The sequence below is a fragment of the Typopeltis vanoorti genome, chromosome 12 (genome assembly GCF_054136105.1).
Source record: "Typopeltis vanoorti isolate ZY-2024b chromosome 12, IOZ_Tvanoo_1.0, whole genome shotgun sequence".
Classification (NCBI taxonomy): Eukaryota; Metazoa; Arthropoda; class Arachnida; order Uropygi; family Thelyphonidae; genus Typopeltis; species Typopeltis vanoorti.
In genome coordinates, this window is record NC_143560.1 from 111,708,621 (window position 1) to 111,725,917 (window position 17,297).

The following is a 17,297-nucleotide window of genomic DNA, read 5'->3' on the forward strand; positions in this document are numbered from 1 at the left end:
CTTTTACTCAACTTCCAGGGATGGCCTTTTGTTCTGCCCCCTCTAGCTAAGTGCTGAAACATTTCCTTGCATCAATTCTATAAAACCCCTTAAGTAAATTAAACTTTTCTACTATATCTCTTCTTTTTTGCCTATCAACCAACTTCTGCAGTCCAATCCACCCTCACAGGAAATGTTCCATTCCACGGACTATCTTGGTTGCTTGCCTCTGAATCCTCTCCACTACTTCAACATCTCCAAGAAATCCAGGAGACCAAACCTGAGCACAGTAATCCAGTTGTGAATGTATCAAGGCCTTATAAAGAGGAATAACAACTTCCTTATCTCTACTTGTTAGCGTGTTCTTCAATAGCCAAGTAATATGACTTCTAAACTTAAACCACCCCTAAATCCCTAGCTTTGTCTATTTCCTCAAGTACAGTTCCACCAACATAGTACACAGCTTGTAATCTATTTATCCATAAATGCATAACTTTACATTTCTCCACATTAAACTGACATCCATTATCTTTTGTCACATTGACAGCCTAAGTTCTAATGGAGAGCTTACATCCTGTAAACTCTCAATCACCTTGATTCACTATTTAAATTAAGGAGATATTAAATCCCACATTGTTTTAAAACCGAATAAGAAACTCAAAGATCGGAATCAAAGAGTTTCATGCCGAATATAGTATAACTATAAATGTATCGACGACTACTAGCGTAAGCTAAAGCACGTAGTACAAACTAGGGCAACTTGTTGCAAAGGTGGAGAAAGTTCTGATCGCTATTCTTAGTATTTTCCATAATGTAAAACCCATCTCCTAGGAGATGTATGATGTTATACATTATGGTGGGAGGTCACTACCCAGACCAGTTTCGATCTTTGAGATCTCATCAGTGAGTAGCTAGACCAAAGTATAATACTACTAAGGGTATAGTGAAAAGAACTTATATACTCTGCTATAGGAGTTGTCAAAAAGGTGCACCCATCAGCGATCTTTCAACTCGTTGCAAAGGTGGAGTAAGTTCTGATCGCTATTCTTAGTATTTTCCATAATGTAAAACCCATCTCCTAGGGAGATGGAAAATATTAAGAATAGCGATCAAAACTTTCTCTACCTTTGCAACGAGTTGCCCTAGTTTGTACTACGTACTTGAACTATGCGCTTTAGCTTACGCTAGTAGTCGCTGATATGTTTATAGTTATACTATATTCGGCATGAAACTCTTTGATTCCAGTAAGATAAAAAGCCAAATGGCTAGTTTTCTGGCACCTTAATATAGAAAATACGGGGATAAACATCCTTTGTTGTTTTATAGCCAGTAAGCGACACTAAAGATCGATAACTACGATCTATAAGTTTCATGCCGAAAAACTATCGGCAAAGGCAATTCGAAGTAAAGGTGGAGCAAGATCCCTCACTATTCTTGATATTTTCTCATAATGTAAAACACAGCTCCTAAGAGATGTAATACTGTCATTACATTATGAGGAGAGGTCACTACCCAGACTGGTTTCAACCTTTTTTGAGGTCTCATCAGTGAGTAGGTAGACCTGGAAGATATCAAAGCTTAGTGAAAAGAACTTACATACCTTCACTATATGAATGCCATAAAGGTGTAATTATATTTTAGTTAAGATAAAAAGCCAAATGGCTAGTTGATTTGATTCCAATCTTTGAGTTTCTTATTTGGTTTTAAAACAATGTGGGATTTAATATCCCATTAATTTAAATATTGTTTTACATTACAGAAATAAAGCCTATTGGCTCTTTATTTTAAATACCTTGATTCACTGTTACTCTACCTAATTTTGCATCATATTTCCTTTCAGGCTATTTCTTATATCATTTATGTACAAATTAAACAGTAGTGGTCCTAGCACTGAACCTTATGGCACACCACTAGTCATCAACTTTCACATATCTGTCCGCCAGACACTCTCTTATTCACATAACCAGTGTCACATCCATCGCTCATTTGTTGTGATTTTCATAACAGATTTCCATGTGGTATTCAGTTAAATGCCTTTGCAAAATCCAGTAGAATCATCATGTAGCCATTTCCCTTGTCCAACTTCTCAAAGGCATGTTGCTCCTCATAGAATATCATATTCCTATCCACCCATCCTCTTTTTGACCAATTTTTCCATATTTTACTGCCAGTTCTGAAATACTTATTGGTTCTATAATTTGCTATTGCAATCTTAGATCCTCCCTCATGAAAGGAAGTTATTTTGCCCCTTTTCCACTCCCTTGGAACTCTACCAAAGCTGAGAGTTCAATTAATGAGCCTAGTCAGAAGCCTTGCCAGTTCCCTTGTACATTTTCACAAAACCCATGTAATTCAACAACTGTATTTACATTGAGAATCTGCAATATCTTAAGAACCTTCAATTCATCCACATCTATTCCTACTTAGTGTCTGTCACATATGATACACACTTGTAAAGTGGTCATGCAGTAACTCTACTATTTTATCTGCTTCTCTCACCTCTCACCATAGTTATTCTTCCTTTCACTTGTCACATAGCAGAAGAACTCTTTGGCATTTCCCTCAGCCTGCTCAGCTAGTTTCTTCTTGTAATCTGATTTTGCATTCCTTACCATACTGGTCACCCTTCTTTCCTGACTTACTGGTCACATTTTTCCTTATATACCCTCCACAGCATTTTATTTTTCTGAAGCTGCTGCTGCTTATTGACATTACTCATCCATGTAACTCCTATCTGATTAACTCTCCTTACCTTAGGTATACAATTTAATATAACTTCCTCTAGATGCTACTTAACTATCTTCCATGCTCTACTAACATCATTTCCTTGCAAGGTTTTATGCCATGGCACAGCTTTGAGCTTCCTCCTCAGTTTGTCATAATCACTTGCCTTGTAGTTCCACATACAGCAATCCCTCGATTAATGTGCCCCTGATTAGTGCGTAATTTTTTCTATACCCAAATTCCATTAGTGCGCCTATATACATCTTAAAAATAAATGTTACCATCTATACATTTTTTATGGCTAACTATTTTAAAAAATCACTCGCCAGGATGAAATAATTTAGCTACTGATTTAAAACATTTTACAAAGTTATTTTTTAATGGAATACTACATTATGTTCCAAATTTAACATTTACTTAATTATCTGCTAATTACATAGCATTTTGATGATCATATCTCGTGCCTCCATTGCAATTGTTTTCCTTACTTTTTTTTATTTGAAAGTATTTTCCCAATCTTTCATCACGAGTAAAAGAATTAGTGAGCAAAAATGTGGAAGTGTGAAAATAATTCGAAAAGTAATCTCATTGGAAGAAAAACTTGAAATAATAAAGAAAATGAATTTTTGTGTTCTTGTCCTATCGAGTCCAGAGCAAAGATAGGACAAGAACACAAAAATGGGTGAATCAACTATAAGAGTAATTTTAAGCAAAACTGCTGAATACACAGAGAAAGGTAAGGTTGCTTCAAGTTCATTATACATAAACCCGAAATCAAAGTATTATAATCAGTGAATTATAGAGACGTCTTTCTACATGGATCGAAGATTGTAACCAAAAATGGATCCACTGACCTTATTAAATCAAAAGTATTATGTCTCTTTGCATCCTTGAAAGAAAGGGCTATCAATGATGGAAAAGAAGACTTTCACTAGTGCTGGGTGGTTTGAACGTTTCGAGAAATAACCTACATAGTGTTCTAATCACAGGTGAAGCTGCAAGTGCAGATAAGGAAGTGGCCATAAATTATCCAGAGATTTTGAAGAAAATTGTGGACAAAGGGGGCTATTTTGACCAATAAATAATTTAGTGTTGATGAAACTGGCCTTTTTGGAAGTGAACACCTTCCAAGACTTTTCTGGCCAAATCAGAGAAATCTCAGCCTGGTTATAAAGTCGCAAAGTGAATGAAATTACTGTGAGCAACATGCGAGCCATTTGGAAGCACGTTCTTCCACATTGTGCAAATGATTTTAGAGGCTTTTCAAATGAATCTAAGTCAATTAAATCTCATTCTGAGAAACTGAGTGATTCCGCTCAATTTCTCAGAATGCTAAATTTAGATGCACAGCTGGAAGATCCCAAAGCATATGAAGAAAATTTAATCACCAAATGAAAAGTCGAATGAAATTACTGCGAGCAATATGCGAGCCATTTGGAAGCACATTCTTCCACATTGTGCAAATGATTTTAGAGGCCTTTCAAATGAATCTAAGTCTGAGAAATTGAATGATTCCAACCTGCTAATTTTAGATGCACAGCAGGAAGATCCCAAAGAATATGAAGAAAATTTAATTACCGACAAGCCCAAAGAGATTTCACAGAAACAAATTGAAATATTTTTCATGCAACCAAAGTTCTTAAGCAGCAATGCTTAGAGGCTGACCTTGATAAAGAGAGAAGCAGTAAAATTTGCAGAAGATGCAATAGGACCAAACCGTCAGTTGTATGAAAAAAAAAAAGAAACAGAATGCCCGCCAAACTACATTAGCTGAATTCTTTGTTAAGAAGCAGAATAATAAATTTATATTGTGAATATGTTTTATTGTCTTTCAGCTTCATGGTTTCCCTTTAACTAGGCCCTGAGACATACCCTAATTCGTTCATAAAAAATTTGAAGAACGAATTATACTTTTTCCCATAGGTTATTATATTCGATTAATGCACCTGTTTTGAAGAATGCATTAGGCGTGGGATTGCTGTATATTCTTTCTTTACAGAATATTCCTCATTTTATACAATCTTCTAAGTCATGGTCACTTTCCAGAATCCAAGGCAATGTTGTCACCTTAGTTATGGATAGCTCTTCTGATCCTATGACCAGGTCCAATACTCCTACACCTCAAGCCTAAAGTAATTCCAATTCCAACTCCTACACTACCTTGAAGCTACCTGTCTAATAAACGACTGCCAGTATGGATTCCATCACTGCTGATCAACAGGAGATCTAATCACATGTCATCTATCTCTGGACAAATGCCATGGAGAAGTTTGGCAAATCTCAAGTGGTTGGACTTGATATCTCCAAGGCATTTGACCGGGTCTGGCACAAGGGCTTACTAAGCAAGCTGCCATCATTTGGTCTATCTCAAGACCTGTGTAGTTGGATTGCCAGCTTTCTGTCAGGGCGCACACTATGTGTGATGGATGGCTCCTTGTCCTCTCACCATTCAACTAATGCCAGTGTTCCTCAAGGTTCTGTCCTCTCACCAACCCTCTTCCTACTATATATCAATGACCCACTTCAGCTTACCTCCAACGCAATACACAGTTTGCAGACAACAGCACATTGCACTCCTCCTTTTCTTTTGATAAACCTTATTCCACACAACTCACCTTAACCTACAGAACAACAACCACCACTGCCCTCAATTCAGACCTCCAAGCCATCCTCCAATGCAGTTCAGATAACCTAGTCAATTTGCAAATAAAACAGAACCATTTTCTCCCAGTATTATTTTCGACAACACCCAAATTTCCAGACAATCTGAGATTTCTCTTCTTAGAATTACCCTGACATCAAGTCTCTCTTGGCATAAAAACATAACAATCATTACATCCTCAGCTTCTAAAATAGGATTTCTCTTTTGCTCAAGACGTTACTTCACCCCTGAACAGCTGTTAAGTTTATACAAATCACAAATCTGCCCATCCATTGAATACTGCTCCCACATATGGGGTGGGGCCCCAAAAAGCTCAACTCAATACAGAGGAGAGCAATCAGACTTATTAATGATCAATCTCTTACCAACTCACCCCCCCCCCTACTTTCGCACAGATGATCAGTCTCCGCACTATGTGTTTTCTACAGATATTTCCATGGAAAATGTTCATCCAAAATAGCATCAATAATTCCCCCACTTAGTACTAAGCTCATTGGAACACGTGCAGCTGCTGCTCAATATCCCTACACAGTGCCCCTTGAAACCCACAGAACATGTTTCTTCTCCTTCATCCCTGCAACTGGTATACCATAGAACAGTCTTCCCCTTAATGTGTTCCCTACGGAATGCAATATACAGTCATTCAAATCCAATGTGAACAAGTACCTTCTTTCCAAACCCATACATGGTACTAATGTACTATAGGTTCATCTACAACCTCTCGTATATGGGCTCAACATAAAAAAAAAAATATTTCTCAGTAGGTGTATCAATTCTATTTCCTTCCTGCCAATCTATATCTCCACAGTTGAAGTCCCCCATAATAATCACTCGACCTGTACTAATTTGCTGATGTATGTCTTCCAGATCATAGCTAGAAACCCCTGGCCTACTGCAACCAACCAATCATAATTTTGTCTTATTGGCCTTGATCACATACTGAACACCTGTCTTCCTGCCTATCTCCTATTCTTTTTGGCTGCAATTTATCTACTATCATCAGCAGTACCCTTTCTCCCACACCATCCTATCTTCTGTAACTTCCCTGAAGGTATACTAAACCATTCATATTCTATTCTGTAAGTCTCACTAATGCCTATAACATTGGCAAGGTTGGACTAACCAATGTCAAGAACCCTCCCTCTTGTTCTTGATACTTCTGGTATTAATATATAGAAACTGCAGCATTGCTTTAGGCCCCAAACCACCTTCTCTTCCTGAATTGACTATCTATTCAATATTTTGGCTTGAGAGACTAGATTCTGCACTTCGTAGTCATTCTCAAACTCACTTAACTCGTGGGTGCTGTCACACACACACACACATTCATCTGCATCCACCCTAACTGCTTAAGTTTTCCTGAATTTGCACTTTGCATGCTCAGTAAACAAAGCTCTCTCTCTCTCTCTCTCTCTAGACACCTAACACCAAACCTGACTGGCTGCTACTGCAGTCAGTCAGCTTTATACAAATCCTTCAAACAAAGGCCATAGGTCCACAAACTCTGCATCATTTCTTCTGCACAACCTGTGTATTGATTCATATGCTATTAACACCTTTCTCCTCATCTTAGTATGTCAGCAACCTGACAGTTTTTACCTTCTCACTCTTCATTTTTGATTTGTCTAACAACTCCTTCACATCCTACCTCACAGAATACCTGTTACTTCATTAATTCCTTCATCTTACTTTTTTGCATCAGGATGGTATAACTAATATTAATTTTTGCGCCAGGGAAATAAGATTTTGTTATACTTTCGTTAACTACTCCTCTGATCACTGAGTCCCCATATAATCTTGATTTTTCTCAGCTCTGCTAATCTCTTGCCACTTCAGCAACTCTTTGATTTTGCACTTTGCCCTGTGAAGGATAACATTCACGCATACTATTTTCTTATTTACTTCAATTTCTCCTGTATTTCCACTGCTGTATATTCAATGTTAATTCCAAATTATCATTTTCCATTTTACCAGCAATATTATCTGCTCTACTAACATCTGATTTGTTCTTGCTGCACTATACAAAATCACATCGATTCAAATCACTCAACAATGGCATCTTTGCCATCATACTAACAATATCATGTACACTCCCCCCACACAAAAACATTGTTTGCTTACAAAGTAAACAACTCAATCACATGCCTGAATAAAATAAATACATGACCAAACTTATCTTACATCAGTAGCAATAAGAACACCACGCACACACAGTTCCTTTAACGGGGTGAGCCACACATAATACATATATACTTGAAGTAGAAAAGATGTCAGCACAGGAAATGTGGAAAGTGAGCTGAAGTATATGATTTTGACCAAAATGCTGTTATATGGGCTACACTACATAATTCAGAAGACAGTTTGAAGGGCAGATTCTAGATGACAGTTACTATGAGAGAGCTCTCCTTCAATTTATAAGAAGGGAAAGAAAACATGTAAATTACAGAGGAATTTTCCTATTAAGTATTCCAGGTAAGATTTATGCAAACATACCAAAGAAGAGCAAGAAAAGTTGTGGAAGAAACATGCTAGTGGTGTGCGACAAGAGTGCACATTATCTTCACTATTATTATCTATACGGATCACATTATGAAGAAAAGTGATATTAAATCGGATACTAAAATTGGTGATGTTAATCTTAGCTCTTTTCTTTATGCAGATGACGTTATACTTCTGAATAAATCCTGTGCAAGGTTCATAGACTAAAATGAATAACTGTTGTAAATTTGGTATGAAAATAGTCAGAAACTTAAAACATTTAATTAAGGCAATAGAAGACTGGCCTATTGGACTAAATTAGGTTGTCTTGGCTGTTTGGCTGACGTTCTTAAAATGTATGCTTCCCAAATTTGTGGCAGTCTCATGCACCCAAATTTGTTGAGGTTTGAAAAGTTTTTCAAAGCTGAGGCAGATTCAATGAACAGTCTTTCATACTTGTATTTGCTGCAGTGTAATAGAGTGGCCTTCTTCCAGTGTATACTGTGGTGGGTGTCCAAAGCCATGGTTAGCAAATCCAGCATGACTGTATTGATGGAATCAAATGTAGTCCTTGTGTTTGGATATCCTGATATTGGCTGTCCTGCCTGTTTGGCCATAGTAAGACAGTTTACAATTGCAAGGGATCAGGTAGGTCTAGAGGATGTGGCTGGTCATTAGTGGAGCAGATAAGAAGCCAATTTCTTATGTGGTCTGTAACTAGTTGCAAGGTCATATTTCTGTAGGACTTTTGTTAATTTTTTAGATGTGCCCCAGATATATATATGGAATGGTGATAGATTTTGAGTAATCTCTGCTTTGTAATGTGATGCACATTACGGTCACACATTGTTTTGTGATCCTGATGATGGCAATGTAACATTGCCAAAATATAGGAGAGTGTTGATTAAGTTTTTTATAATTAATATTTCTAGTATACATTGTCATTTAAATAAAACAGCTGAACAAAAACTTAGAGACCATAGATATGAGAGTTCTTAGAAAAATTAATGGAGTGAACTACTACTACAACTATCATTTTGCCACTAATGCCATCTATTCTTGTACTCATAAATAAATTCAGTAGTAGAATCATATTAAAAGTTGACGATATCAGTAATGAACTTGAAAATTTGACAACCTGGCACACTGTGGAATGTGTGAGCAGAGCTAATATCATATTACTTAAACTCAATGGGAGAGGAAAAGGTTAGCAAAACAGATGTTTGATGGCAGGAAAACGATCAGGAAAAGCAAGATATGAGAGCTGATAATACTGGAGTCCTGATAAAATAAAAACTGACTGATTTGGTGTAAAACTGTTAATAATAATGCAAACTTATGTAGTACTATCATAATATCCTGTGCACTCCTTGAGGAAATGTGTCAGTAATTTGGTGAAGACCGGCTGTTTCCTTCAGTTTTAGAGGAAACAGCTGTTTTTAGTAACACCAGCTGTTTCCTCTAAGAACAAAGAAACAAGTTCTAACACTGAAGTTTATTTTTCATGTCCATATATATAAATACCTGCTGGCCCTTGTAATCCAGGAGAACCTGGGCGTCCTGGCTTGCCTCTTCCAGTAGGACCTGGAGGACCTCTGAGCTTAGCTGTCAGTTCCATAATCTGTTCTAAAGATTCAAAGGAAATATAAAAATAGCACTGAGGTGAAATGTAATACTTATGTTATACCTAAATGTCAAATTGGTTATTTATGTATTCATTAAATATAATATTCATGTAGCAAATTCTGTCTTATAATTACTATGATCATCTGACTTCTCTTCAGTAATAAATTCAATCACCTGCCATTCTGATGTAGAGAATTCTAGAAATTTTTTATTTATTTTTTTGGAATATGTCTTATCACAACTCTCTTCCAGAAACACATTCAATAAACTTATTCACCAAGATAAATCATTGTCTGGACATGTCAGTCTTTTTCATTATTATTATTATTTTCATTATCAGACCTCCTGGATTCAAAAGACTCATTATAGAAGATTCCATTGTCATAGACATAGCTCATCAAACCATGCTTCAAACTAATTCATCTCTGCACAAACCACTCACACACCCTTCTACAACTTCCGGGAATGATCTGTTGTTCTCCCTCGTCTTATGCAAAACTTTTGCCACATTAATCTGGTAAAAACCTCTAATCTACTTATATATCTTAAATATACTAACCCCCCCCCCCTTTCCTACTCTTTTCCACTAGACTGCAAATTTCATTTCTCATTCTTTAATCATATTCATTATTCCAGAGACAAGAAACTATAATAGCCAATCGTCTCTGGACCCTTTCCAATACATCAATATCCTTTGGAAACCCAGGCGACCAAATCTGTGCATAGTAATCCATATGCAATGTTCGATTAAGGCCTCATTATTGCTATAATAAGTTTCAATGTCTTCATGATTCAAGCAATGCATTCGAAAAATTTTAGATCTTTATCCACCATCACTCCCACCTCCTGTAAGATACTCCAACAATCAATTGTGTACTCAAACAATAAATTACACGATAACCACAGTAATTAACTTTAATGAAATGAAAGTACAGATATTTTGTACTGAAAATAATAGTACATCAGTGCATAGAAACAAGCAAATCAAAGAAACAGGAATACAAGGTACATACAGCAATCTGTGGTTTACCAATTAAAAACTATTTTTGATGGTTACATAAAATAAGTATCTCCCACACTTTTGGGGGGGGGGGGAGAGAGAGACAATTGTTCCGATTCAGATTTGGCTGATGTAAAAGGGCTTCTCCACTTTCTAGCCACTGATGATGTACTTCTTGTAGAAAGGGTTTATATGCTGGTTAAACATGATTATTAAATACTTAAGGAATTGACAGTGTATACTAGAAATATAAATTAAAACAAACTTTAATATATACTTACCAATATTTCGGCAACGTCACTTTGCCATCTTCATGGGAACTTAAGATAAAGACACATGCATGTGAGTACTACACAACAGCAAATGAGAAATGAAGCGAGGAAGCTACTGTTTTCCTCAAGTCCTGATAGTGCCCCATGGCAGGCTATAGTAGGTGTTCTTGGCTTTTGGGCTGAAGTTCTCCTGATGTGTGTTTCCCAAATTTGGGGCAGTCTCATGCATCCAAATTTGTTGAGGTTTGGCACGTTCCTAAGGGCTGAGGCCAATTCCATGAATAGTCTTTCATATTTGAACTTGCTGCGGTGTATTACTATGGCTTTCTTCCACCTTATTCTGTAGTGAGTATCCAGAGCATTGTCTGCAAGTCCAGAGTGGCTGTACTGGTGAAATCAGATGTAGTCCTTGTGTTCTGAGATTCTGATATTTGCTGTCCTGCCTGTTTGGCCAAAGTAGGACATACAGCTGCAAGGGACCTGGTATACATTAGGTAGGTCTAGGGGATGCATTTCTATATGGTCTGTAACAAGAGGTCAAGTCATGTTTTTTTAGGATTTTGTTGATTTTTTCTGAGGTGCCTCGGATATAAGGAATGGTGATGGATTTAAGTAATCGTTTTTGTGAAGGGGGGGGTGTATAACTGGTTTTAGTATTTTTTGGATTTTTTTGGGGGTGGGGTAGCCATTGGTTGAGAAAGTGTTAAGGATGTGATTTAGTTCAGTGGTTAGGGCTTTGTCAATTGAACAGATTAGTTTAGCCCTATTGAGCAGTGTCTTAATAACTCCATATTGTTGAGGGTGGAGGTGGGATTGTTGGTGAATGTATCTGCCTGTATGGGTGGATTTTTATAAACTGAGAAAACCAAAGTTCCATCAGGTTGGTGGGTGACTAGTGTGTCTAGGAAGGAGAGGCTATTGTTTTCCTCTTTTTCCAGGGTGAACTTGATTCTGGGGTGTTGGTTGTTTAAGTGTGTTAAGAAGGAGAGGAGTGTATCCAAGCCATGTGGCCAAATAGCAAATACATCAATGTAGGAAGCCATATGGTAGGTTTTTGTGAGGCAGAGTTTAAGGCTTTCTCTTCAAAAGTCTCCATAAAGAAGTTGGCCAAGGGTGAGCCCATGGCTGTCTCCCCTCTATCTGTCTGTAGAATTTTTCCTGCCAAACGAAATAGCTTGAGTTCATTGTGAACAGAAATAGGGCTGAGATATCGGGAGGAAATTTAGCTTGGATTAGCTCTAAGGGTTTCTTTGAGGGGAACATTTGTGAATAAGGAGGAGACGTCAAAACTAACTATTATGTCATTATGTTGGAGTATAAGGTTTTCTATACTGGCTTTGAAGTGGGCTGAGTTCTTTATGTGTGATGGTGTGTTGCCAGTATAGTGTGAGAGCGCTTTGGCTAAATATTTAACTAGTTTATACATGGGGGGGAAATCAATGCCATTCATTATGGGACGTAATGGCACATTTTCTTTATGTATTTTTGGGAGCCCATATATACGGGGGGGGGCGGGTTTCTACAGTTATATGGTTTTAGTTTGTTAGTAATCTCCACAGGCCAAGAAGCGACCTTCTTAAGGAGCCTATAGAGTTTTCTAATTTGTGAGTTGGTGGGATTGTATTCAATGGGGAGGTAAGTAGCCTGATCTAATAGTAAAGCATTAAGCTTACCTGTGTAATCATTAATTCCTCGGCCGGTATTTTCCTAGGAGCAATGGCAAAGTTGTGACCAAGAGACAGAGCGTCGAATGCTTCAGGCTTCAAAATAACAGAAGAAAGGTTAATTACAGTGTTGATTTGGATGTCCAGTTCTTTTTTAATTTATCAAACTTGTTGATATGTTGACTCCTTTTTTTTTTTTTTTCTTCAAATTCTTTATTTGCTGCAGTGCACAAGATGTCATGTAGAATTGACCAATTAAGATTACAATTAACTGAAGAATTAATGATCCAATTGAATGCAGGAATTCGCCACCTTCCAAACCATATCGCCAACGATATTAGATTGGATGTAGCCTGTGTTCTCACAAAAGCAAGACCACCAAAAACCAACATATCCAATAGTGAATATAAGCCTCTACAGGAAATGAAGAAAAACAAAGAAATAGTTATCACCAAAGTGGATAAGGGGAACGCCACTGTAGTACTCAATCATACTGACTACACAGGTAAGCTTAATGCTTTACTATTAGATTGGGCTACTTACATCCCCCACCAACTCACAAATTAGAAAACTCCATAGGCTCCTTAAGAGGGTCACTTCTTGGCCTGTGGAGATTATTAACAAACTAATCCCCCCCCCCCCCATATATATGGGCTCCCAAAAATACATAAAGAAAATGTGCCATTACGTCTCATAATGAATGGCACTGATTTTCCCCCATGTATAAACTAGTTAAATATTTAGCCAAAGTGCTCTCACACTATACTGGCAACATACCATCACACATAAAGAACTCAGCCCACTTCAAAGGTAGTATAGAAAACCTTACACTCCAACATAATGACATAATAGTCAGTTTTGACGTCTCCTTATTCACAAATGTCCCCCTCAAAGAAACCTTAGAGCTAATCCAAGCTAAATTTCCTCCCGATATCTCAGCCCTATTTCAGTTTACAATGAACTCAGGCTATTTCGTTTGGCAGGAAAAATTCTACAAACAAATAGAGGGGACAGCCATGGGTTCACCACTTTCCCCACCCTTGGCTAACTTCTTTATGGAGACTTTTGAAGAGAAAGCCTTAAACTCTGCCTCACAAAAACCTACCATATGGCTTCGCTACATTGATGTATTCGCTATTTGGCCACATGGCTTGGATACACTCCTCTCCTTTCTAGACACACTAGTCACCCACCAACCTGATGGAACTTTGGTTTTCTCAGTTTATAAAAATCCACCCATACAGGCAGATACATTCACCAACAATCCCACCTCCACCCTCACAACAATATGGAGTTATTGAAAGACACTGCTCAATAGGGCTAAACTAATCTGTTCAATTGACAAAGCCCTAACCACTGAACTAAATCACATCCTTAACACTTTCTCAGCCAATGGCTCCCCCCCCCCCCCCAAAAAAAAAAATTTAAAAAATACTAAAACTAGTTATCCACAACCCCCCCCCCCCCCCCCTCACAAAAAAAAATAGTCTAAATCCATCACCATTCCCTACATCCGAGGCACCTCGGAAAAAATCAACAAAATCCTAAAAAAAACATGACCTCTGGTTATAGACCACATAGAAAATTGGCATCCCTTATCTGCTCCACTATAGACCAACCACTTCCCCTAGACCTACCTGGTGTATACCAGATCCCTTGCAGCTGTAAATTGTCCTACTTTGGCCAAACAGACAGGACAGCAAATAACAGAATCTCAGAACACAAGGACTACATCCGATTTCACCAGTACAGCCACGTTGGGCTTGCAGACCATGCTCTGGATACTCGCCACAGAATAAGGTGGAAGAAAGCCATAGTAATACACCGCAGCAAGTTCAAATATGAAAGACTATTCATGGAATCGGCCTCAGCCCTTAGGAACGTGCCAAACCTCAACAAATTTAGATGCATGAGACTGCCCCAAATTTGGGCCGCCAGGGGGCACCATCAGGACTTTAGGAAAATGGTAGCTTCCTCGCTTCATTTCTCATTTGCTGTTGTGTAGTACTTGCGTGCATGCGTCTTTATCTTAAGTTCCCATGAAGATGGCAACGTGACGTTGTCGAAATATTGGAAAGTATGTATTAAAGTTTGTTTTAATTTATATTTCTAGTATACGCTGTCAATTCCTTAAATATTTAATAATAATGATGATGTACTGTTATTTTCAGTACGAAATATCTGTACTTTCATTTCATTAAAAGTTAATTACTGTGGTTATCGTGGAATTTATTGTTTATAGTCATGTCGCAGGTACCTTTAAAAATTACACTTGTGTACTCTTCATCCCCAAATTTGAAAACCTTACACCTTGCAACTCTGAACTCAGAAATTTCCTACTTTCTCATTCACTCAGTCTATACATTTCCTCATAGTTCTAACTTTGCATCTTCCACAAAGAACTGCATATCCCAATTCACACATTTCCCAATATCATTATCATACAAGTTAAACAGAAATTCAATTTGCATGTTCATATCCCAGAAGTTACTATTAATGACTTCTGGGATATTGCTCCTCCCATATATACACAACTTGATAATACCTATCAGAAAGCCAATCTCAGATCCAATGCACTAATCTATTATCAACCTCATTCATTCCAGCTTAATTACCAACTTGTAATGTGACAATCCAGCAAAGGCTTTTATGGTATCTAAATGTACCACTGTATATGAGTCTCCCTTGTCCAATGCATTTGTCAGTTTGTAATAAGTTAGACTGTTAAAACATGATTTCCTTTAGTAAATCCATGCTATCCATCAAAGAATGCTGCTAACCTGGGTTTGGATCTTGGTCCTCACCACAACTCCAGGTACACAGATTGGCCTATAATTCACCTTTCTTATGAAGCAGAATAATTTTGTCCTATTTCTACTATTTTCTAACTTGCTCCATTATTCAGATTAAACAAGTACATTAAGTAGATTGCTAACTCCATGGACCATTTCCCGAACACATACCATGATATATCAAGTTCTACCACCTTATTAACATCAATTTTATCCAATTCTTTTCATACTCCTGATCACTTGTCATCAGTCCCTCATTCCTACTCCTTTCCCACTACACTATTATAAATATTATTATATTATGATGCTCTTCTAATTTTTTTTTATCCATAGACATGTTTTCTTTGGATTGTATGCTTGTTGTAAAAACACAAATCTTCCTTTAGCAAATCCATGTTGTCCATCAAAAAGAGTAACATATATATTATTAATTATTTTAATTCTGATAATGTTTGGTATCCATTTTCTTAAACATATGAAAGCAAAAATATACCAGTGTTAGAAAAACATTAAAGAGGCATACAGTTATAGTGTGCCAAGGTGTAGCTCACTCTGTGTGAGTATTTATAATTTATTAGATAATTGTGATAACCATTCTCAAAAAAACTTTTTCTATTACTTTTTTTTTTTTTTATTATGCACAGATTTACTAGAGATACAAAGTTACCTCTTTGATCTTTTCAGAGAGAAAGAGAGAGAGTTTATATCTTTACAGTCAGTTATGGAAGCAAAGATTTTAAATGTTATAATTTTGCTATACATTGTGCAAAGCTGTTAGGTTTTGACAGGCCAGTCATTATTAAACAAACATAAACAAACTGAGCCTTTTGTATCCACAACTAAAATGAATGCTGTTAGTAGTGGATGCAAAATACTCGGTTTGTTTATGAATGATAATGACTGACCTGTCAAATCCTAACAGCTTTGCTAAACATATGGACAAATAACAAAACATTATGGCAAGCTTTATAGTCAGCTTCTTTAGCAGTGTAATGACTGAAGCCCTTATAACTGCAGCTGATGCTATGGGATACAAACTTTTTTATCCCACAGAAAAAGTTTTTCTTTTAGAAAAACTCAAGACCATATTCAAACACTGTATAACTTCAGGTTACATCAGATATAATGATAATATATATAAACAAAACTCAAGATTCATCACAGATGCATAAAGGCACATCAGAAAGAGAACACATGAAAATAATAGACATTTAGAAATACTATGGTAAATAGTAAAGTGGGTAGATGGAGGATTAAGTAGCATTGTATTCCTTGGAGGTCACATAATTATAGTTATAATAATATATGGACGAATATTATGCTTTATATGTGAATTAACCCTCTCATGCATGAATTTTTATATTCATTTGTAAAAAATTATGATGATACAGTATCATTTAATCTTACAGTATAACCATGAATTCAGTTATTTTTCTAAATTCGTGCCCTGTATATGTTAAAAATAATGTCCTCAGATGAGGCCCTTATGCACGAGAGGGTCAAGCTTGATCTAATCTTACCTCTTAATACAGCACCACATATTTCTCTCATTTCTTCTTCTGTAAATCCTCGACCCTAATAAAATAAAAATAAATACTTTTATATGATTTTAATTTCAAAATTAAAATGTTAATTGCTAATGATACATTACAAAGGGGTTGCTACTCTTTTCCTAACGTGTGTGTATACATACCTGCAAATTGTATACATACATACAGTTTACAGGTATTAAAAATAATTCAAAATTTTGACTATTTGATTTTTCTAATATTTTTATTATTAAAGAATTGATAATTATATCACTTTTAAAATTTGTTAGATGCTGAGATGTGATATATTGCTATTTGGGAAGAAATATTCTTTGATAATCTATATCACCGTGTGGATTATCAAGAATTATTTAATACTCGTAATGTTTTACTTAAAAAAAATCTTGCATATAAGAAATGAATATAACTACCTCTGTACTGAAAAAATAAATCAGTACACAGATACAAATGAATCAAAAAAACAAGATTTTTTTATTAAAAAATATAGCTAATTAAATGCTTCTAGAAGACCACAGAACAATACATTGTCAAGGTACACACATAATCTATC

The 17,297-nt window shown here is 36.5% G+C and overlaps 1 protein-coding gene across 5 annotated transcripts in view; it reads right to left on the minus strand.

Annotated features, from left to right (window-relative positions):
- Positions 1-17,297, minus strand: part of LOC150101139 (uncharacterized) — a 916,744-nt gene that overhangs the window by 52,638 nt on the left and 846,809 nt on the right. For all 5 annotated transcript variants that reach the window (XM_090401523.1, XM_090401522.1, XM_090401520.1 and 2 more), the window contains 2 exons: positions 16,718-16,772; positions 9,368-9,469 (listed from right to left, as the gene is read on the minus strand). In XM_090401523.1, the coding sequence (XP_090257649.1) occupies positions 9,368-9,469; positions 16,718-16,772 (157 nt within the window). The remainder of the gene's footprint in view (positions 1-9,367; positions 9,470-16,717; positions 16,773-17,297) is intronic.